The sequence below is a fragment of the Coregonus lavaretus genome, assembly GCF_964263955.1.
Source record: "Coregonus lavaretus genome assembly, chromosome: 12".
Lineage (NCBI taxonomy): Eukaryota > Metazoa > Chordata > Actinopteri > Salmoniformes > Salmonidae > Coregonus > Coregonus lavaretus.
The window spans coordinates 40285793-40307746 of NC_139999.1; the positions used below are offsets into that span (position 1 = coordinate 40285793).

General features: G+C 45.0%; 1 protein-coding gene and 1 pseudogene across 2 annotated transcripts; both read right to left on the minus strand.

Moving 5' to 3' along the window:
• Positions 1 to 11: 11 nt before the first annotated feature.
• sxph (saxiphilin) lies at positions 12 to 8428 on the minus strand. The gene is made up of 17 exons (XM_084173406.1): positions 8188 to 8428; positions 7685 to 7848; positions 7432 to 7531; positions 7119 to 7295; positions 6378 to 6540; positions 6005 to 6069; positions 5715 to 5872; positions 5332 to 5518; positions 5069 to 5217; positions 4893 to 4983; positions 4715 to 4774; positions 4449 to 4631; positions 1731 to 1878; positions 1481 to 1563; positions 1113 to 1297; positions 801 to 987; positions 12 to 692 (listed from the first exon to the last, which is right to left on the minus strand). The coding sequence occupies exons 1-17, from the start codon at positions 8240 to 8242 to the stop codon at positions 649 to 651; spliced, it is 2199 nt and encodes a 732-aa protein (XP_084029532.1). The 5' UTR covers positions 8243 to 8428; the 3' UTR covers positions 12 to 648.
• Positions 8429 to 9088: 660 nt separating this feature from the next.
• LOC311138831 (protein SFI1 homolog) lies at positions 9089 to 16105 on the minus strand (annotated as a pseudogene). Its single transcript has 15 exons — positions 16091 to 16105; positions 15056 to 15150; positions 14281 to 14354; positions 14079 to 14174; positions 13777 to 13870; positions 13489 to 13643; positions 13310 to 13384; positions 12951 to 13025; positions 12789 to 12859; positions 12368 to 12524; positions 12200 to 12329; positions 11701 to 12008; positions 9852 to 10051; positions 9670 to 9811; positions 9089 to 9244 (listed from the first exon to the last, which is right to left on the minus strand). The product of its transcript is annotated as a protein SFI1 homolog (transcript).
• Positions 16106 to 21954: the final 5849 nt, after the last annotated feature.

Here is a 21954-nt window from a genome sequence, read left to right on the forward strand (position 1 = left end):
CAGACTTGGGAAATAACATACCGTTTTTAAGCTAATGTCTTGCAATTCTACACATTTTGCATTTTTAAACATAAAATTAGTGCATTATGTTCAAAACAATTTTGGGGGAATAGAAGAATTGTGTTGAACAGATTGGTATCCACAGTACTCCATCAATGATCAATCTCTGTGAGCCTCCCAGGCCCATGTTGTGCATTGAAGGGCTAAGAACAAATTGTGGATTAATATTACATTGTATTGTAACCTCAACTTTTTCCACAGATCCCTTGTCCAAAATCCATTTAATTTGTTGTCACTAGTAATATTCCTAAAAGATAATGTAAAAATATACATTTGTTTTAATATTTAGAGATTTGGCCGCAGACCCAGCTTTTGGTTATGTGTAGTTACACAGGGATGTGGAGGTCCTGGGCTGGTGTGGTTATACGTGGCTAAGTATCAAAAGTTTGAAAAAAGGCATGGTGCTGAAAAAAAAAATAGGAAGCTTTCATTGAAATGTATTTGAAATAAAAAATATTCAACATTCAGGTGGGTGTGGACTTTGAGGAATTACAAGTAGTAAGAAACAATATTACATGTTGGCAAGCCATTGGTTAGGGCCTCCACAATAGGTCAATGTGAAACGTGGTTGCTCTTCTCCTCTGTTGCTCAAAATATGCTGCACACGTCCTGGTTGCAAAATTCCAAGATGTCTGTCAGAGAGAAAATGGATACATACATTGGCTACTTTCTAGTCAATAACATTGCAACAGTACACAGTTTCAGTATAGAAATGCACATGATAAAGTATCAATTTCCACCTGAGTGTGTGCAGTTGAAGACCGTCTCTGCTAATCTGTAGAACTCCTCTCCAAGTATGGTGCGATAGTCCAGGTGACTGGTGTGGATGAGGCACTGAGTGGAATCTTTAAACAGCAGATCACTCTCTCCATACTGCTGGGACTGAAACAGCCTGAATTCTGTGTCTGGGTTGGATGCCAGAGTCTCCTTCAAGGGATGGGAACATTTGGAATGGCTTGTTAGAAGAAAAAAAAATCTTATGAAATTAATACAATATCGCCAGAATAATTAGGTTGGTTTAGATGCCTGTTCGTTTGACTCCTCAGTCTCACCTGTGACTTCATGAGGAAGTCATAGACGCGGGCAGTGAGCACAGGTCTTGTCATGATGATGTTGGGTGGGATGGCACCTAGGTTACAGTTCTCCCATTCAGATAAAGGTTCCCGCCGGCCATCCCCACACAAAAGCTCAAAGTCCCAGGACAGCCACCCATCCGCCCAGCCACTGGGGCTCAGACCTGGAGCACAACACAAAAACAAAATGTAATATCAAAAGGATCACAAAACCAAATGAGGAAAAACAAGTGCATTATGGCACAACCTGTTTGTGACTGTGAACATTTACCATTACTTCATGGTGTGTGTGAGTATGGTGGCTGTAAGTAGCCTAACTATGTATAAGAGTTGTATGAGGTTCTCACTGAGGATGTTGCTCTCTAGATTGTGCTGCTCAAGGAAGGCAACATCTCCAAAGCTCTTCCCACTGGCATCTCCCACCAGGCACCTGCACAAATAACCATAGGGCAACGTCATAAAAATCACAACAAATCTTTCACATATTGCCAGTTTTCTGTAAAGCACTTTGTGACAACTGTTGATGTAAGATTGAATGATTGCATATTTATCCATAAACAATTAATACAAACATGAAACAAGAGAGCAACTACTCACCTCAAAGCCCCCATGTTGCCATAGTAACGCTCATTGTGGTTGTCTGCACAGCGTTTGGTGGCAGCCTCCCCGGTGCCCCCCATACACACTTTACAGAGGTTTCCCTGAGAACCAGGGAGACAGCCCTTCCAGAACACCTCGTTGTACACTAGGAGAGCAGAATACACATCCTCACCAAATATCAGGCTATTGTGCTGTAAGAATTTTGGGTCATTTCATGTTGTAGTCTACACATGAGGCTAAAAGGGTGAATTGCAGTATACCAGAGCTAGTTATCTACACACACACACACACACACACACACACACACACACACACACACACACACATATATAAATGCAACAATTTCAAAGATTTAACTGAGTTACAGTTCATATGAGGAAATCAGTCAATTGAAATAAATTCATTAGGCCCTAATGTGTGGATTTCACGATTAGGCAGGGACTCAGCCATGGGTGGGCCTAGGAGGACATAGGCCCACCCACTTGGGAGACAGGCCTAGCCAATCAGAATGAGTTTTTCCCCACAAAAGGACTTTATTACAGACAGAGATACTCCTCAATTTCATCAGCTGTCTGGGTGGCTGGTCTCAGATGATCCCGCAGGTGAAGAAGCCGGATGTGGAGGTCCTGGGCTGGTGTGGTTATACATGGTCTGTTGTTGTGAGGCCGGTTGGACGTACTGCCAAATTCTCTAAAACATTGTTGGAGGCGGCTTATGGTAGAGAAATTAACATTAAATTATCTGGCAACAGCTCTGGTGGACATTCCTGCAGTCAGCATGCCAGTTGCACACTCCCTCAAAACTTGAAACATCTGTGGCATTGTGTTGTGTGACAAAACAGCACATTTTAGAGTTGCCTTTTATTGTCCCCAGCACAAGTTGCACCTGTGTAATGATCATGCTGTTTAATCAGCTTTTTGATATGCCACACCTGTCAGGTGGATGGATTATCTTGGCAAAGGAGTAAATATCATTAACAGGGATGTAAACAAATTTGTGCACAAAATTTGAGAGAAATATTTTTTTTGTGCGTATGGAAAATTTCAGCTCATGAAACCAACACTTTACATGTTGCGTTTATATTTTTGTTCAGTGTGTGTGTGTGTATTTATAGATTTCTTGACTTTTGCCACATTTTGTTACGTTACAGCCTTTTTCTAAAATGGATTAAATCTACACACAGTACCCAATAATGACAAAGCAAAAACAGGTTTTTAGACATTTTTGCAAATGTATAAAAAACAAAAAACTGAAATATGACATTTACATAAGTCTTCAGACCCTTTACTCAGTTACTTTGTTGAAGCACCTCTGGCAGCGATTACAGCCTTGAGTCTTCTTGGGTATGACGCTACAAGCTTGGCACAGCTGTATTTGGGGAGTTTCTCACATTGTTCTCCGCAGATCCTCTCAAGCTCTGTCAGGTTGGATGGGGAGTGTCGCAGCACAGCTATTTTCAGGTCTCTCCAGAGCTCTGGCTGGGCCACTCAAGGACATTCAGAGACTTGTCCCGATGCCACTCCTGTGTTGTCTTGGCTGTGTGCTTAGGGTTGTTGTCCTGTTAGAAGTTGAACCTTCACCCCCAGTCTGAGGTCCTGAGCGCTCTGGCGCAGGTTTTCATCAAGGATCTCTCTGTACTTTACCCCGTTCATCTTTCCCTCGATCCTGACTAGTCTCCCAGTCCCTGCTGCTGAAAAACATCCCCACAGCATGATGCTACCACCACCATGCTTCACTGTAGGGATGGTGCCAGGTTTCCTCCAGACGTGACGCTTGGCATTCAGGCCAAAGAGTTCAATCTTGGTTTCATCAGACCACAGAATCTTGTTTCTCATGGTCTGAGAGTTCTTTAGGTGCCTTTTGGCAAACTCTAAGTGAGCTGTCATGTGCCTTTTTACTGAGGGGTGGCTTCCGTCTGGCCACTCTACGATAAAGGCCTGATTGGTGGAAGGTTCTCCCATCTCCACAGAGGAACTCTGGAGCTCTATCAGAGTGACCATCAGGTTCTTGGTCACCTCCCTGACCGTGGTCCTTCTCCCACGAATGCTCAGTTTGGCTGGGCAGCCAGTTCTAGGAAGAGTCTTGGTGGTTCCAAACTTCCACTTCCATTTAAGAATGATGGAGGCCACGGTGTTCTTGGGGACCTTCAATGCTGCAGACATTTTTCTGGTACCCTTCCCCAGATCTGTGCCTCGACCCAATCCTGTCTCGGAGCTCTACGGACAATTCCTTTGACCTCATGGCTTAGTTTTTGCTCTGACATGCACTGTCATCTGTGGGACCTTATATAGACAGGTGTGTGCCTTTCCAAATCATGTCCAATCAATTGAATTTACCACAGGTGGACTCCAATCAAGTTGTAGAAACATCTCAAGGATGATCAATGGAAACAGGATGCAATGGAGCGCAATTTTGTGTCTCATAGCAAAGGGTCTGAATACTTATGTAAATAACGTATATTTTTAAAAATTTTGTGCAAAAGTTATAAAAACATGTTTTCGCTTTGTCATTATGGGGTATTGTGTGTAGATTGATGTGGAAAAACATTAAATCTAATCCATTTTAGAATAAGGCTGTAATGTAACAAAATGTGGAAAAAGTCAAGGGGTCTGAATAATTTCAGAATGCACTAATAGATAGATCGATAGATAGACAGACAGACATTTGATCATACAGGCAGGAAAGGGAGATGCAACTCCCAGGCAGGAACAGTACCTTGGTTTGGGTCGCAGGGAGAGGTGTTGTTGTGTTCCAGGCTGAGGGTATGTCTAAAGGGCAGCAGCCAGCCTGCAGGGCTGTACATGTAGCCGTGGCAGGAGCGCCTGCCCCCAAAGTTCCCAAAGAACACACTCCTGGTGGAACGCTTCACGACCGCCACACCAACGACGGACGGCAACACTGATGGGACACAAGGAATGGCTTAGAATAGATAAAATCATGTACATTTACAGATGAATGGACTTCCCTTCTGTTCAGCGCACCATCACTCTCTAAATGGGCTGCTTTTTCAGCTCCTCCCTCAGCCGGTACACAGGTCTTCCCTGAGAGAAGCGGAGAGAGAAAGATCATGAGAAAGAGTTGACAGACACTGATTGCAGTGAGTGTCCATGATAGATAACTAGTCTAGTTCTGTAACCATTACATTATTATCAGCCATACCATAATACTCTGTTACCACGGGGACAAGGCCACATTTCCCAGCGATGAATGCGTGTGTGGCGTCCAGCGAGACAGCATCCACCTCATCTCTCTGCCAACACAGTAATTGGAGATCGAGATGTAGGGCTCCATAGAATGACACTAGGTTATGGATAGGGTTATGATTGTCCGCTTACCTTAATCTTCTCGACACAGTCGCTCACGGAGATGGCTCTAACACACACCAATGGGTCTGACTTAATGCTGAGAGCCCACTGCTCACATTTCTTCTGTTCTGCATTGCTAATGCAACACCAACGCACAACACTGTCCTCCAATGAGCTTCCTATAGATACACAATGGATACACATATCGTTATGATGCATAATGTAGCAGCAAATTCGTTTTCCCAATGAGCGGCCTACATACACCCCCACTGCCCATGTGGGTAGGTAGGCACCTTCATGTCCAAGGCCTTTGAGGAGAGCCACATAGTCCAGCCCCAGCACCTGACTGATGTCCTTGTTGTCCTCTAGAATGGACAGCTTTTCTGTGACATCCTTGAAGAGCAGGTCAGCGGCACCGAACGGAGCAGAGTCAAAGAGCTGGAAACGCTGCCTCTCTCTACCCCGCCGGCCAAACGCCATCTGACAGGAAATCCATCAGACAGTCTCTCAGCAACGAAAATACAGACAATGGACATACTATGGATGACACATGCACATGGATGAACACAAATGGGATATACACAGATGTTAAATACAGTGGACACGCTTTCCCTTGCAAACCCAACCCTGTTTCACAGTGATGCTGGAAGTGGTTGAAGACAGAATGGTGCACTACCTGTGCTGCCACCAGGAACTTGCGTGCGATCTTACGAGCATTGAGTCGAGTGACCATGCCCTGTCCTGGTCCTCTTCCCAGGTTGCAGCTCCCATAGTGGCTGAGTGGCGCATGGGTACCATCAGTGCACAATAGCTGGTACTCCTCCCGCTCACTCTCTGGAAGAGAGAAAACAGGGATAGCAACAGAGAGGAGGGGATGTTTCAACAGCTGTTTGACTAGTCTTGAGAACTCTGAAGTACTTGAATGGTAGTTGTGTATTGTTCCAGAATATAACAAAATGTGTGTACCTTCAATACCCTCCAGGGCTGTATGGTCCACAAATGCAACATCCCCTGCCCCAGTCTTGAGACACCTGATAGACAAAGAGAAGGATTGTGGGAGACTCATGGGCGGCGCACAATTGGCCCAGTGTCGTCCAGGGTAGGGGAGGGAATGGCCGGCAGGGATGTAGCTCAGTTGATAGAGCATGGCGTTTGCAACGCCAGGGTTGTGGGTTCGATTCCCACGGGGGGCCAGTATGAAAAAAAATATGTATTCACTAACTGTAAGTCGCTCTGGATAAGAGCGTCTGCTAAATGACTAAAATGTAAATGTAAAAATGTTGAATGACCATATCATTATTATCATTGTGTCTGTCCTGATATGACCCTCCCATCTGACCTGAGCGCTCCCTGGCTGTTGTAGAAGGGTTCGCCATGTGCCGTCTCACAGTGGAAGTTGCGCTGGGCGATGTAGGACTTCTGACCCTGACACAGGGCACACAGGACGGGTGCTATGGCAGCCGCCCCAGGAACACAACTGCCATTGAAGAAGGCACTGACCGCTGCCAAAGAAAAGAGTGGGGTTAGAGACCTTTCCTTTGTAGCGGAGGTGATTTGGAATCACGCTCTCGTGATGATGTAGGCCTGCCTGAGACTTGGAAGCTCTATTGTCGGCCTCTGACCTTGAGCATGTCCTTCTGGTCTAATGGTTAAGAAGTTGGATTGGTGAGCGGGAGTCCCGGGTTCTAATCCCACCAGTAACACCAGCATTTCCCAAACTCGGTTCTGGGGACCCCAAGAGGCAGACGTTTTGGTTTTTGCCTTAGCACTACACAGCTGTTTTAAATAATCAACTAATCACTAAGCTTTGATTATTTGAATCAGCTGTGTAGTGCTAGGGCAAAAAACAAAAAGTGTGCCCCTTGGGGTCCCCAGGACCGAGTTTTGGAAACGCAGAGTTACATGTAACAATCTCTCGTGGACAGATTCTCACAAAGGTAATCACAATTGTTAACGGAATTCCCCTCAGAAGTAAACAGAAAATGACAAACTTTCGCGAGATAATTTTCCTTCTGGGTAACCAAGATTACACGTAACAAAATGATGATTCACAATTTTAGGGATATGTCTATGTTCTTACCCTGACTGAGTGGCTGCTCCTCTGCCCAGGTCAGGTAGTTGCGGGACAGCAGGAAGCCCAGGGGTAGACTCCAGCCTGCCGTCCAGCGAGCCCCAGTATGACAGCTCCTCTGGCCCTGCAGGGAGCGCACGTCCAGGGTGCGGTTCCTCACCACCGCCACCGACAGAATACAGCCTCCTGGGCGAACAGGTGATGGAAATACAATAAACGGACAGTCACGCAAAAGAGTGTCATAAACAAAAATGTTTCCCGTACACAGATTATGCCTAGTTCTGGACTAAAAGGATCCAAATCGTAAGTGTCATTAACCAACCGTCACTGTAGATCTCCTTGGCGATGGCAGTGAGGCCAAACTGCTTCACTGCGGTGTAGACTTCCCCTGCATCCAGTGTTACCATGTCAGCACGGTTAGCCTGGAGGAATGGCATCAGATACAGTTGGCTATGAAGGAGCATCTGTATGGTAAACCAGCCCTGTCTTACATGAGAGTATCAGCATAAACAACATGAGAGGTTAGGCAAATAGTTAGTCTTTCTGGTATCTGGAGAGAGCAGATATTTTCTGACCCTGATCTTGTTGATGCAGTCGGTGGTGCTGTAGGCCCGGACACAGGAGAGCCTTGCGAATGCTGCCACAGCAGCAGGAGGCAACACTGCCACCAGGGCCTTGGCCAGCTCGGCACACTTCTTCTGCTCCTGCTCAGACACCGTGCACCAGCGCATCTTCTTACCTAAAACAAAGGGAATTAAAACTGGGTTTACTGATAGGTTCTAATATTACTAAGTAATAGCATCAATTCATCTGCAAAGGGAAATACAGAAATAAAAACTGTTGTAGAGGGAGAATACATTGTTACAATACTGTTTAAGATTAATTAAAATGTTGTATAGGACCACAACATTTTCAGAACAATCCCTGAAATTACGTGAAATCACAAAAACAAGAATATATTTGAATAAGGCAACATTATCCAGCAAGGCTCACCAAACGATTAACAATTGGATTTGAGTACCACCACCCCAAATTATACTAGACTAGATTAACAGATTGCATGACAAAAAACACTTACCCCAACCATAGTGAAGACAGATGAAAATTATTAGAATGGCATGAATTGCCCTCATTCTGGCCTCTGAAAGGACTGAAGAGCTGAACAAAACAAACGCAGTTTACTTTACGCAGAGAGGTTGGCGGACCCCTTCCAATTCGTCCTGAAATCCGTCTTCATAATTCAACATGATTTCTCACTACTACAGGCGACCGAGGCCGAAAGAAATCAAACTATTGTGCAAGCGTAGAACTTTCTAACTAGGCAAAAACAGGCGATTCTGCGTCACTGCTCTGCGCGCATCTGGAAAATATTTCCATGGAACGTCACGCGGACGACCCGCATCCAAGCACTTTTACGCGTTTGAGGTCTGTAGAAGTGTTGCCAGTATCTCACACCTCCAGTTTTTGTTTGGCTTATCGTGGTGAATACATTGAATGCATGATTATGTAATAAGAAAAATCGAGTGTTACCTAAATAAATGTAATAGTTTCGTGAAAATACAGTCCAGCACTGCAAAGTTTAATGCAGAAATTACCAAAATAATTAAGCATGTAGCCAATATTTTATTCAATAATGTACAAACACCAAAATATTATACATATATAAAAAAAGCCCATTACAGCATACAGTCAAGTGAATCAAACATAAATCAAACACAGCTGCCTTGCCATTCCATTCTTTCTCAGTCCAACCGATTATCACCAAGATTAGGGTTTTAAATTCAAAAGCTGCAATTTCCGTAAATCTTCCTCTATTTTGAATAATTATGTTTTATACTATAAAAACAACCAGTGGAGAATGACAACATGTCAAAAACATGGACAGGTGTATTGTCTCCTCAGAAGTCCTTGTGCTCCTCAATATAGGGCTAAGGTGCCCCTCCTTCTCTTACACCACTGGGACGCCATGGTCCTGTCTGTCATCTAGTGTGGACTGAGTAATGATCAGTAGCCCCATGCTCTGGAGGTCTGCTGAGAATGGCCTGTCCCAGTCCCTGTCCTGTGGCTGTGCTGCTGTGGAGATCAGGCTTCTGCTCTGCCAGTTCACCTGACAGCCTGCCAATATGCTCCTCCATCTCTAAATAACAATACAAAAAGCTGGACATGAATCTGGAATGACCACAAAATAATGGGGAAAATCATTGCATGATATGGCATTGTTATTATATGCTTGACTTGTTATAAACTCTGACTGCTCCCATTTTCATAGCTGAAGATTTATGGCTCACATGAAATGACACCTCCAGAGGAATGCATCCTAAATCAAAGCCATCAGTTTAGTTAATAATTTATAAGTGGATAGGAAACCAATGAAAAAAGTATTACTTAAATGATTGGTTCTTGTTTTCGTTATGGACTGTTGAACAGCCAGTATTTTTAAAATATATTTTTCATAAACACCACAATTGTTTTTGTTTATAAATCCTTACTTCCTCTGCCTTAAAGGCATTGTGGCCCTTACACATACCAATGACCGCAGCATCTTCCCTTCAAGTCTTACCTCATCCAGCTCTTGGCTGATAGTGTTCCTCTCCTCAGTCTCTCCCTCACTTCCACTCGTCTGCAGCCAGCTCCTCAACACCTCTTCAAGTCTTAGCCACGACACACACACACACAAATCCACCAGAATGTATAAACAAGATCTATCAGAAATGTTAAAATCACAGAGCTGTGAATCCTTACTGGAGTTGCTTGCGGTCCTGTTGGAAGCACTGCATGTCCAGGCGGATATTGAGCAGCTCTCTGGTCCAGGCTAAGGTGGGATCCACACCATCCTCCTCCTCAGTTAACACATCTTCTACATCAGACTCTGGCTGTTGATGGAGGATGGTGAACTCATTTGGGGGCAGTAGTGAGGAGTCTCTTACCCATGAGCCACTAGGCTGCCTCACATAGAAAATTGCATAAAGAAATCTCATTCAAAACACACACAGTACATGTGTTTTTGGAATATACAGTGAGGGAAAAAAGTATTTGATCCCCTGCTGATTTTGTACGTTTGCCCACTGACAAAGACATGATCAGTCTATAATTTTAATGGTAGGTTTATTTGAACAGTAAGAGACAGAATAACAACAACAAAATCCAGAAAAACACATGCCAAAAATGTTATAAATTGATTTGCATTTTAATGAGGGAAATAAGTATTCGACCCCTCTGCAAAACATTACTTAGTACTTGGTGGCAAAACCCTTGTTGGCAATCACAGAGGTCAGACGTTTCTTGTAGTTGGCCACCAGGTTTGCACACATCTCAGGAGGGATTCTGTCCCACTCCTCTTTGCAGATCTTCTCCAAGTCATTAAGGTTGAGGCTGACGTTTGGCAACTCGAACCTTCAGCTCCCTCCACAGATTTTCTATGGGATTAAGGTCTGGAGACTGGCTAGGCCACTCCAGGACTTTAATGTGCTTCTTCTTGAGCCAATCCTTTGTTGCCTTGGCCGTGTGTTTTGGGTCATTGTGATGCTGGAATACCCATCCACGACCCATTTTCAATGCCCTGGCTGAGGGAAGGAGGTTCTCACCCAAGATTTGACGGTACATGGCCCCGTCCATCGTCCCATTGATGCGGTGAAGTTGTCCTGTCCCCTTAGCAGAAAAACACCCCCAAAGCATAATGTTTCCACCTCCATATTTGACGGTGGGGATGGTGTTCTTGGGGTCATAGGCAGCATTCCTCCTCCTCCAAACACGAGTTGAGTTGATGCCCAAGAGCTCGATTTTGGTCTCATCTGACCACAACACTTTCACCCAGTTCTCCTCTGAATCATTCAGATGTTCATTGGCAAACTTCAGACGGGCCTGTATATGTGCTTTCTTGAGCAGGGGGACCTTGCGGGCGCTGCAGGATTTCAGTCCTTCACGGCGTAGTGTGTTACCAATTGTTTTCTTGGTGACTATGGTCGCAGCTGCCTTGAGATCATTGACAAGATCCTCCCGTGTAGTTCTGGGCTGATTCCTCACCGTTCTCATGATCATTGCAACTCCACGAGGTGAGACCTTGCATGGAGCCCCAGGCCGAGGGAGATTGACAGTTATTTTGTGTGTCTTCCATTTGCGAATAATCGTACCAACGGTTGTCACCTTCTCACCAAGCTGCTTGGCAATGGTCTTGTAGCCCATTCCAGCCTTGTGAGGTCTACAATCTTGTCCCTGACATCCTTGGAGAGCTCTTTGGTCTTGGCCATGGTGGAGAGTTTGGAATCTGATTGATTGATTGCTTCTGTGGACAGGTGTCTTTTATACAGGTAACAAGCTGAGATTAGGAGCACTCCCTTTAAGAGTGTGCTCCTAATCTCAGCTCATTACCAGAAATCTTTCTGATTGAGAGAGGGTCAAATCCTGATTTCCCTCATTAAAATGCAAATCAATTCATAACATTTTTGACATGCGTTTTTTCTGGATTTTTTTGTTGTTATTCTGTCTCTCACTGTTCAAATAAACCTACCATTAAAATTATAGACTGATCATTTCTTTGTCAGTGGGCAAACGTACAAAATCAGCAGGGGATCAAATACTTTTTTCCCCTCACTGTAGTAATCGCTACCTTAGTTTGAGTGTGGGTGGTCATGAATGAGAAGGGGGCAGTCCTGGTCTAGTGATCCATAATGTGAGGCCGTTGGGAGACGAAGCTGGGGCGCTGGCTGTGCCAGTACGGGAGTGATGGGGAGGGAGGCTGCAGCAGGGTGGAGGCTCGCTGTCACTGGGACCTGGGGTGGAGGTGGTAGAAGACTGGGTCTTAGATGTAGAGGAGCTGCAGGTGGTAGCAGCTCTTTGACCGGGGAGTCCAGCAGATCTCTAGGCCGTCGTGGTTGCTATCTGGAAGCACGCACCGCCACCCTGCACACAGTTAGAGAAAGTTACTGTGAGACTCCCAAGGATTGGAGACATAGGGCCAGTTTCCCAGACACACATTAAGCCTGGTCCTGGACTAAAAAGTGATTTCAATTGAGATTTTCCATGTATCCGGAAAACCCTCCCCATAAGGTGTAGGGTCTGATGTTGGCATAGTAACATGTGCCCACACTTACAAGTGGTTGAGGGTGCGGTCTCCTGCTCCCTGCGCCACTGAGTCTGTGTACGGCTGTGGGTGAGGCCCTCTGCGCCAGGGCTGAGCACAGAAAAGACAGGCTTAATACACTTCCACACAGACAAGGCAGACTATAAGATAATCAAACACAGAATCTGCTCACACACACCTGCTCCTGGCTGTGCAGTGCTATGTTGGTGCAGAAGCTGCCCATGTGAGTGGCTTGGGCCACCCCTTCCATTAGGAGCTGGTCTCTATAGAACTGGGCAGCCTGGGCCAGCCTCTCCTGCTTCCGGTGCTGCTCCGCGACCGACAGCCTCCAGCACCTGGAACAGAACACACCAGGGGATCAGACGTCTCATTCAGTATGTCTGATGAGTCTACACTCTTCTATAGGTTTCCACTCTATTCACCAGGGGACGTCTCATTCATTATGTCTATAGAGTGCCTTTCATATCCTTTATTCCAGCTGTGGCCTGGATATCATCAACGAGGAAAATATGTCTCTGACTTTAAACCCATTAGCCTGGTCACAGAGCCATTTGTGATGTCTTGCTAACTCCTATGGTAATTGGCAAGAGCGCACAAACAGATCTGCACCCAGGCTATATACATCAACAGGGTAAGCAGTGGTAATCATGCAGGAGAGAGAATTCCTCCACTACAGACAAACAGAGAGAGAGGGATAATATCTCATGTGGTTTAGTTAGGCTGAAGGCCAGCTGCCAGTGAAGTATGTGTCCAGGTGTTACCTTGGCCTGCAGACTGAGGGACCAGTGCCAGAGGGCCAGATCTATCTGTTCAGCCTCTCTCCTTCTGTGCTGCAGCTGTGCACACCAGGGAAGAAAAACACACTCAGTTACATAACAGCCAGGAGTTCACCCCGACACTCAGAGGCTCACAGACGGACCAATGAAAGAGGAGATAATTAGATTATCTGGCCTTTCTTTGAGACAAGAACCATCCAAAAAGACTATTTTTCAATTAAATCATTGTATTTTAAAGTGACTTGGACACAAATTTCTCACACAAGTATTGGCAAGTTGACCTTTAATATTTGAAATAAGCATGTTAAAACAGGAATTCATGTTAAAAACAGCAATAAACTCACCACAATTTTCTAGCGTGCAAAAAAGAGCTGGCATGTATTTTGTCTCAGCATTGAGTGTCCCCTTTCTTGCATCACCTAAATAAGGACCACATGAAAAACACAATATTAACACAGACTAACATATGATCAGAATGTATCAAATACCACACAACAGAGTTGAACATGCAGTACCCATCTACCTTATAGCTCTGCTGCTGGTACATAGTCCACAATCTGAACATACTGCAGAGAAGAGAGTGGTGGTGGTGCCTTTTGGCTTTCTCCATGCCTGTACTCTCCTCTACAACCTCTCTGCTTCGATCCCTCCATCTCCTGAAAGTCACCTGCTGCCACACTGAGACATTCAAAAATGATGGCATTAGGCTTCACATTTCAATGGAGGCTCCATTCAATGTGCCAGGAGAAGGATCTAACAGAAAATAGCATTGAATATTGAACAATTTGTCTCCATCTTAGTATCTCTTTACCTTTATTAATGTGACTGAGCCCTGCTCACTGCCTCTCTCTGCTGGTGACGGTTTGACACTGCACAAGATATGGCTTCCTCCAAGCCAACAGCACCTATAGGAAAATAAATGACATTTGTGGGTCAGTATTTCACACTGACTGAGCAGTAGTTGCAGCCAGAATCAGTCGTGGTAACAGTACTGATAACATATGAAGCAGTAGAAATGAATTGGTAGCTAAGTCATTGAGCTTCTATAATACTTTAAATAATAGCCTTAAACTAGTAGATAGTAGTAGATAGGTCTTAGATCAGCTCTAATACCTTAGCCTGAACACAGTGCTGGTAGTGGTTCTCTGCTCTCTGCTCCTGGCTGCTGCCAACAGGGCTGCAGTCTCCTTCCACACACGCAGAATCCTCCTGGGAAGACGTAATACAAGTGTCAGTTAGAAAGATTACAAAATCAATTACAAGTAAAAGATGGTGGATAAAGAGATCGAGACTGTGGTTCCATTTGGGTTGAGACATGAAGTCATGCTGATGCAGGCTGTAGCGCTCCTCTACATGCTCATTGACCTGCTGTGTCTGGAGGAGATGCTCCTACAGGGGATCATAGGCAGAGAGATTACAGCACGTCCCATAGGACACAAACAAACTAAGCAGGGTGGAGCCTATTCTGCGAGAAGCATCAATCAGGTCAGAAGACACATGATGACCAAATGAAATAATGAACAACAATAGAAATGTTAACTAACACTTTTGATGTAGTATGATGTATAACAGGGATTGGCAACTTTGAGGGGTGGCTAGCAGGTCTGCATACACACATCCATACCCACACATGCAGTCAGAGCCGGCCCTAGCCTTTTTGGGCCCCCCCCCCCTCTTGACAGCGGAGCGATTTTGTTGTTGTTGAAGTTTTAGAGTTAATTTCCTGCAATGCTACAGATTTTGACATGAGGTGGAGAGAAATGTTTGCAGTTTTTAATATGATATCTGAGTGAGAGTGACTCACAAAATCAAATGGGGGCCCCCTGGTTGGTAATTCAACCATGACAACTACAAGTTTAGATAGCAGGCCGCTAGACTAACTTATCAATCTAATACATTATAGCTGACATGGGCTAATTGAGTGACATAACAAGAGAAACTGTCGATGCAAAACCAAATTAGAAACTGCACCTTGTGTATTCTACTATTCTAACTGTCAAAAGTAAGTTCAGACCCAGAGTTCCTAAAAAAATGTAATACAATCTTCCAGTTGCCCATCCCTGATGTATATGATGTGAGCTCTGTTGTGCCTTCCAGGCCTGTAAGGTGTGTTTGAGAAGTCTGTCTTCATGTATGAGTCAATCTGATCCAGCCTGCTGTTCTTCGCTCTTCTGTGCTGGACATACTGACATCATACAGAAACAAAGAATGTAGGATTACTCTGGCATGCTCAACCGACAGAAACTTTCTCCCCATTAAGCAACGAGTCGGAGTCAGAGGCCGAGCCTCAGGTCTCTCCTCCACCCGTTACGGGGTCTGAACCGCCGAAGCCTCCCACCATTAGCTCTGACAAATTGAAAACCCAAGACATTGGTGACGCCATTACACGCAATATTAGACTTAAAAATAATCATCTAGCGATCATACACTGTTTACCAGGGGGCAGGGCTACAGACTTAAAGGCTAATCTGAAGATGGTGCTGGCTAAGGCTCAAACTGCAGAGTGTAGAGAGTATAGGGATATTGTTATCCACGTCGGCACCAACGATGTTAGGATGAAACAGTCAGAGGTCACCAAGCGCTGCATAGCTTCAGCGTGTAAATCAGCTAGAAAGATGTGTCGACATCGAGCAATTGTCTCTGGCCCCCTCCCAGCTAGGGGGAGTGATGAGCTCTACAGCAGAGTCACACAACTCAATCGCTGGTTAAAAACTGTTTTCTGCCCCTCCCAAAATATAGAATTTGTAGATAATTGGCCCTCTTTCTGGGACTCACCCACAAACAGGACAAAGCCTGGCCTGCTGAGGAGTGACGGACTCCATCCTAGCTGGAGGGGTGTTCTCATCTTATCTATCAACATAGACAGGGCTCTAACTCCTATAGCTCCACAATGAGACAGGGTGCAGGCCAGGCAGCAGGCTGTTAGCCAGCCTGCCAGCTTTGTGGAGTCCGCCACTAGCACAGTCAGTTTAGCTATCCCAATTGAGACCGTGTCTGTGCCTCGATCTAGGTTGAGCAAAACTAAACATGGCGGTGTTTGCCTTAGCAATCTCACTGGAATAAAGACCTCCTCCATTCCTGTCATTATTGAAAGAGATTGGGCTCCTTAATGTTAGATCACTCACTTCCAAGGCAGTCATAGTCAATTAACTAATCACTGATCATAATCTTGATGTGATTGGCCTGGCTGAAACATGGCTCAAGCCTGATTAATTAAATGAGGCCTCTCTTCCTGGTTATACTAGTGACCATATCCCCCGCGCATCCCGCAAAGGCGGAGGTGTTGCTAACATTTATGACAGCAAATTTGAGCTTCTAGTCATAAACTATGCAGCCTACTCAATCACTTTTTATAGCTACTGTTTACAGGCCTCCTGGACCATATACAGCGTTCCTCACTGAGTTCCTGGAATTCCCATCGGACCTTGTAGTCATGGCAGATAATATTCTAACTTTTGGTGACTTTAATATTCATATGGAAAAGTCCACAGACCCACTCCAAAATGCTTTCGGAGCCATCATCGACTCAGTTGGTTTTGTCCAACATGTCTCCGGATGTACTCATTGCAACAGTCATACCCTGGATATAGTTTTGTCCCATGGAATAAAAATTGTGGCGCTAAATGTTTTTCCTCATAATCCTGGACTATCGGACCACCATTTTATTACGTTTGCAATCGCAACAAATAATCTGCTCAGACCCCAAACAAGGATGATCAAAAGCCTTGCTATAAATTCTCGGACAACCCAAAGATTCCTAGATGCCCTTCCAGACTCCCTCCACCTACCCAAGGACATCGGAGTACAACATTTGGTTAACCACCTAACTGCGGAACTAAATTTAACCTTGCGTAATACCCTAGATGCAGTCGCACCCCTAAAAACATTTGTCACAAGAGGATAGCTTTCACTTCAGCAGTGATGAATTCATGAACTACTTCGATGAAAAGATCATGATCATTAGAAAGCAAATTACAGACTCCTCTTTGAATCTGCGTACTTCTCCAAAGCTCAGTTGTCCTGAGTCTGCACAGAACTGCCAGGACCTAGGATCAATCGAGACACTCAAGTTTTTTAATCCTATATCTCTTGACACATTCATGAAAATAGTCATGGCCTCTAAACCTTCAAGCTGCATACTGGACCTTATTCCAACTAAACTACTGAAAGAGCTACTTCCTGTGCTTGGCCCTCCTATGTTGAACATAATAAATGGCTCCCTATCCACCGGATTTGTACCAAACTTACTAAAAGTGGCAGTAATAAAGCCTCTCTTGAAAAAGCCAAACCTTTACCCGGAAAATGTTAAAAACTATCAGCCTATATCGAATCTCCCATTCCTCTCAAAACATTTTGAAAAAGCTATTGCGCAGCAACTCACTGCCTTCCTGAAGACAAATAATGTATACGAAACGCTTCAGTCTGGTTTTAGACGCCATCATAGCACTGAGACTGCACTCGTGAAGGTGGTAAATTACCTTTTAATAGCGTCAGACCAAGGCTCTGCATCTGTCCTTGTGCTCCTAGACCTTAGTGCTGCTTTTGACACAATCGATCGCCACAATCTTTTGGACAGATTGGAAGCCGTAATTGGTCTACACGGACAAGTTCTTGCCTCTGGATGGTTTGTCCGCTGACAAATCAATTGTAAGTTTCGGCGTTCTTCAAGGTTCCGTTTTAGGACCACTATTGTTTTCACTATATATTATACCTCTTGGTGATGTCATTCGGAAACACAATGTCAACTTTCACTGCTATGCAGATGACAAACAGCTGTAAATTTCGATGAAACATGGTGAAGCACCAAAATTGCCTACCCTGGAAGCCTGTGTTTCAGATATAAGGAAGTGGATGGCGGCAATTTGTTTTACTTTTAAACTCGGACAAAACAGAGATGCTAGTTCTAGGTCCCAAGAATCAAAGAGATCTGCTGTTAGATCTGACAATTAATCTTGATGGTTGTACAGTCGTCTCAAATAAAACTGTGAAGGACCTTGGCGTTACTCTGGACCCTGATCTCTCTTTTGACGAACATATCAAGAATATTTCAAGGACAGCTTTTTTCCATCTTAGTAACATTGCAAAAATCAGAAACCGTTTGTCCAAAAATTATGCAGAAAAGCTGATCCATGCTTTTGTCACTTATAGATTAGACTACTGCAATGCTCTACTCTCCGGCTACCCAGATAAAGCACTAAATAAACTTCAGTTAGTGCTAAACACGGCTGACAGAATCCTGACTTACTAGAACCAAAAAATTTGATCATATTACTCCAGTGCTAGCCTCTCTACACTAGCTTCCTGTTAAGGCTAGGGCTGATTTCAAGATTTTACTGCTAACCTACAAAGCATTACATGGGCTTGCAACTACCTATCTCTTCAATTTGGTCCTGCCGTACATACCTACACGTACACTACGGCCCCAAGATGCAGGCCTCCTTATTGTCCCTAGAATTTCTAAGCAAACAGCTGGAGGCAGGGCTTTCTCCTATAGAGCTCACTTTTTATGGAATGGTCTGCCTATCCATGTGAGAGACGCAGACTCGGTCTCGACCTTTAAGTCTTTACTGAAGACTCATCTCTTCAGTAGGTCCTATGACTGTGTAGTCTGGCCCAGGGGTGCGAAGGTGAACGGCAAGGCACTAGAGCGACGAACCGCCCTTGTTGTCTCTGCCTGGCCGGTTCCCCTCTCTCCACTGGGATTATCTGCCTCTGACCCTATTATGGGGGCTGAGTCACTGGCTTACTAGTACTCTTCCATGCCGTCCCTAGGTGGGGTGCGTCACTTCAGTGGGTTGAGTCACATACGTGATCTTCCTGTCTGGTTTTGCGCCCCCTCGGGCTCGTGCGGTGGAGGAGATCTGCGTGGGCTATACTCAGCCTCGTCTCAGGGTAGTAAGTTGGTGGTCTGTTGACATCCCTTAGCAGTGTGGGGGCTGTGCTTTGGCAAAGTGGGTGGGGTTATATCCTGCCTGGTTGGCCCTGTCCAGGGGTATCGTCGAACAGGGCCACAGGGTCCCCCGACCCACCAGTCTCAGTATCTATGCTGCAATAGTCTATGTGCCATGGGCTAGGGTCAGTCTGTTATATCTGGTGTAATTCTCCTGTCTTACCTGGTGTCCTATGTGAATTTAAGTATGCTCCCTCTAATTCTCCCTCCCCTCCCGGAGGACATGAGCCCTAGGACCAAGCCTCAGGACTACCTGGCCTGATGACTCCTGGCTATCCCCAGTCCACCAGTTCGTGCTGCTGCTCCAGTTTCAACTGTTCTGCCTGCGGCTAGGGAACCTTGACCTGTTCACCGGACGTGCTACCTTGTCTTGGACCTGCTGTTTTCGACTCTCTCTCTACCGCACCTGCTGTCTCGACCTCAACGCTCGGCTATGAAAAGCCAACTGACATTTACTCCTTAGGTACTGACCTGTTGCACCCTCTACAACCACTGATTATTATTTGACCCTGCTGGTCATCTATGAACGTTTGAACATCTTGAAGAACAATCTGACCTTAATGGCCATGTACTATTTTAATCTCCACCCGGCACAGCCAGAAGAGGACTGGCCACCCCCCAGAGCCTGGTTCCTCTCTAGGTTTCTTCCTAGGTTCCTGCCTTTCTAGGGAGTTTGTCCTAACCACCGTGCTTCTACATCTGCATTGCTTGCTGTTTGGGGTTTTAGGCTGGGTTTCTGTATAGCACTTTGTGACATCTGCTGATGTAAAAATGGCTTTATAAATACATTTGATTGATTGATTGATTGAGTAACAGGTCATTAAAGTGTATTATAATCTCAAGACGTTCAGTCGTACAGTACCTGTCCCGGATCATGGTGACGTTGTCCTTCCACTGGCTCAGTGTGTTGTGGAGTAGAGTATGGCGGTACAGTGTGTCAGAGGCGCTCCGTTTCTCCCTTTCCTGCCTCGCCCTCCACTGCCAGTGGTCCCATGCTCTACTCAAACACGACCTCTCTTCATGCAGCAAGGCCTAAAGGGCAGGACAGGTGGGCTGTGTCTGGGTGTATGTATGTACCATGACAGTGTGTATATATCTCTGAGTGGTGTGTATGTGTGTTGTGACAGCTGTTTTACCATCCTCTCAGCCAGCTTCTGCTCCTTTCTCTCCTCTGAATGTCCCCACCAGGTGTAAAAGGCCCAAGTGTACTGACGCTGCCTACAGACGGTTAGAGTGTGCCACACACTAACAACATCATCATCATCACAAGGCTAGCTATATGTATTTCATAAATGTAGCCCAGGGCCCTTTTTCAAAAAGTGTCTAATAGTAGTTGTGCTGATCTAGGATCAGCTTTGCTTTTCAGATCATAATGAATAAGATCACATGGACTGGGTGGATCTGATCCTAGATCAGCACTAGGTCAGAAACAGGATGGGATTATGGAGTTGTGCTGTCTCTCTCCTCTCCCTGTGCTGTTTCTTCTGGCAGGTAAACTCAACCCAGGCAAGATGTGGTTAGCAAACCAGGCCTCAGCACTACGCTCCAGACCCTACAACCACACACAGTAATGTACATGTAACTGCCAAAATAAAGGAAACACGTCAGTAATTGAGAGACACAAAGTGTATTGAAAGCAGGTGCTTCCACACAGGTGTGGTTCCTGAGATAATTAAGCAATTAACATCCCATCATGCTTAGGGTCACGTCTAAAAATGCTGGGCAGGCCATTATTTTGTTTATAATGGCTATGCCTCCATAGGGCACGTGTGGTCACTCAATGCTTTGATGAGCATGAAAATGATGTAAACCGTATTCCATGGACATCTAAGTCACCAGATCTCAACCCAATTGAACACCTGAGACAGCATTTTCCACCACCATCAACAAAATATGAAATTTTGTGTGGAAGAATGTTGTCGCATCCCTCCAATAGAGTTCCAGACACTTGTAGAATCTATGCCAACTGAAGGTGCATTGAAGCTGTTCTGGCTCGTGGTGGCCCAATGCCCTATTAAGACACTTTATGTTGGTGTTTCCTTTATTTTGGCAGTTACCTGTAGGCGTGTGTGTGTACCTGCATGCATCAGTGCTCAACAAGCTGCTCTCTCCAGTGATTCAAACAGTTGCTCTGCAGTGAAGTGCTGTCAAGAGACAAACTATTTTCAGAATTACTCTTCTACTAACACGGAACACACTAGTTGTCTGGGAAGTCAAAAACATGTGTATGGATAGCGTTGCTGAAATTTTACAAAAGAAGCCTGCCTACCTGTAGTGGACGAGTGTAATCTGTGTCTGAAGTCCCCCATCTTCAGCTTCCTCCAGACGTTGCTGCCAGAGTATCCAATACCTGTCTGTAAACTACGGAGAAAACACATAACATAGCAGATGTGGTACTAACTTTGAAACAATTAAATTCAAATCACTTTTATTTCCTGGGAGGGAACTTCATGTGTGATGACGAATGGACATACAAGACGCATAACATAGAATACAAAAACATGTAGGCTACAGTGTTATCCTGGACCATGAATGCCATCCAGTGATTGTGATAAGAGAAACACTAGTACACATGATTAACAGAAGATGGCACCTTGTGGTTTCCTCTTAGCTTGGCGGAGGTGAATGTAGCTTATCCAGGCATGAAGTGCCTTTCTTTGCAGCCTATGAATGTAGTGCAGTGAAGCCTTGGACTCCCTCCCGCCGACTACAGGCGAGCACATGCCTATGACAGAATAAAAACATGCATCAAATCATACAAAGCTGCGAATGGACATTCATTGCAAATTGTCATTCACAGACACAACAAGGTAGTGAATGGACCTTCCTCTCCATTGTGTTTTTAGAGGGGGCGATGAGGATGTGAGGAATCAAGGAAATAATAATTGATCTGGATTGGTGGATACATCTCTTTATTGTAATTTGTTCTGAATATTCGATGAGGGTTGTTAACGGCAACCGCCTGTATTCAATGACGAGAGATTATATTCTACAGCCACATTACATGAATATCATGCATAGCCATCTCTAGACAACTCG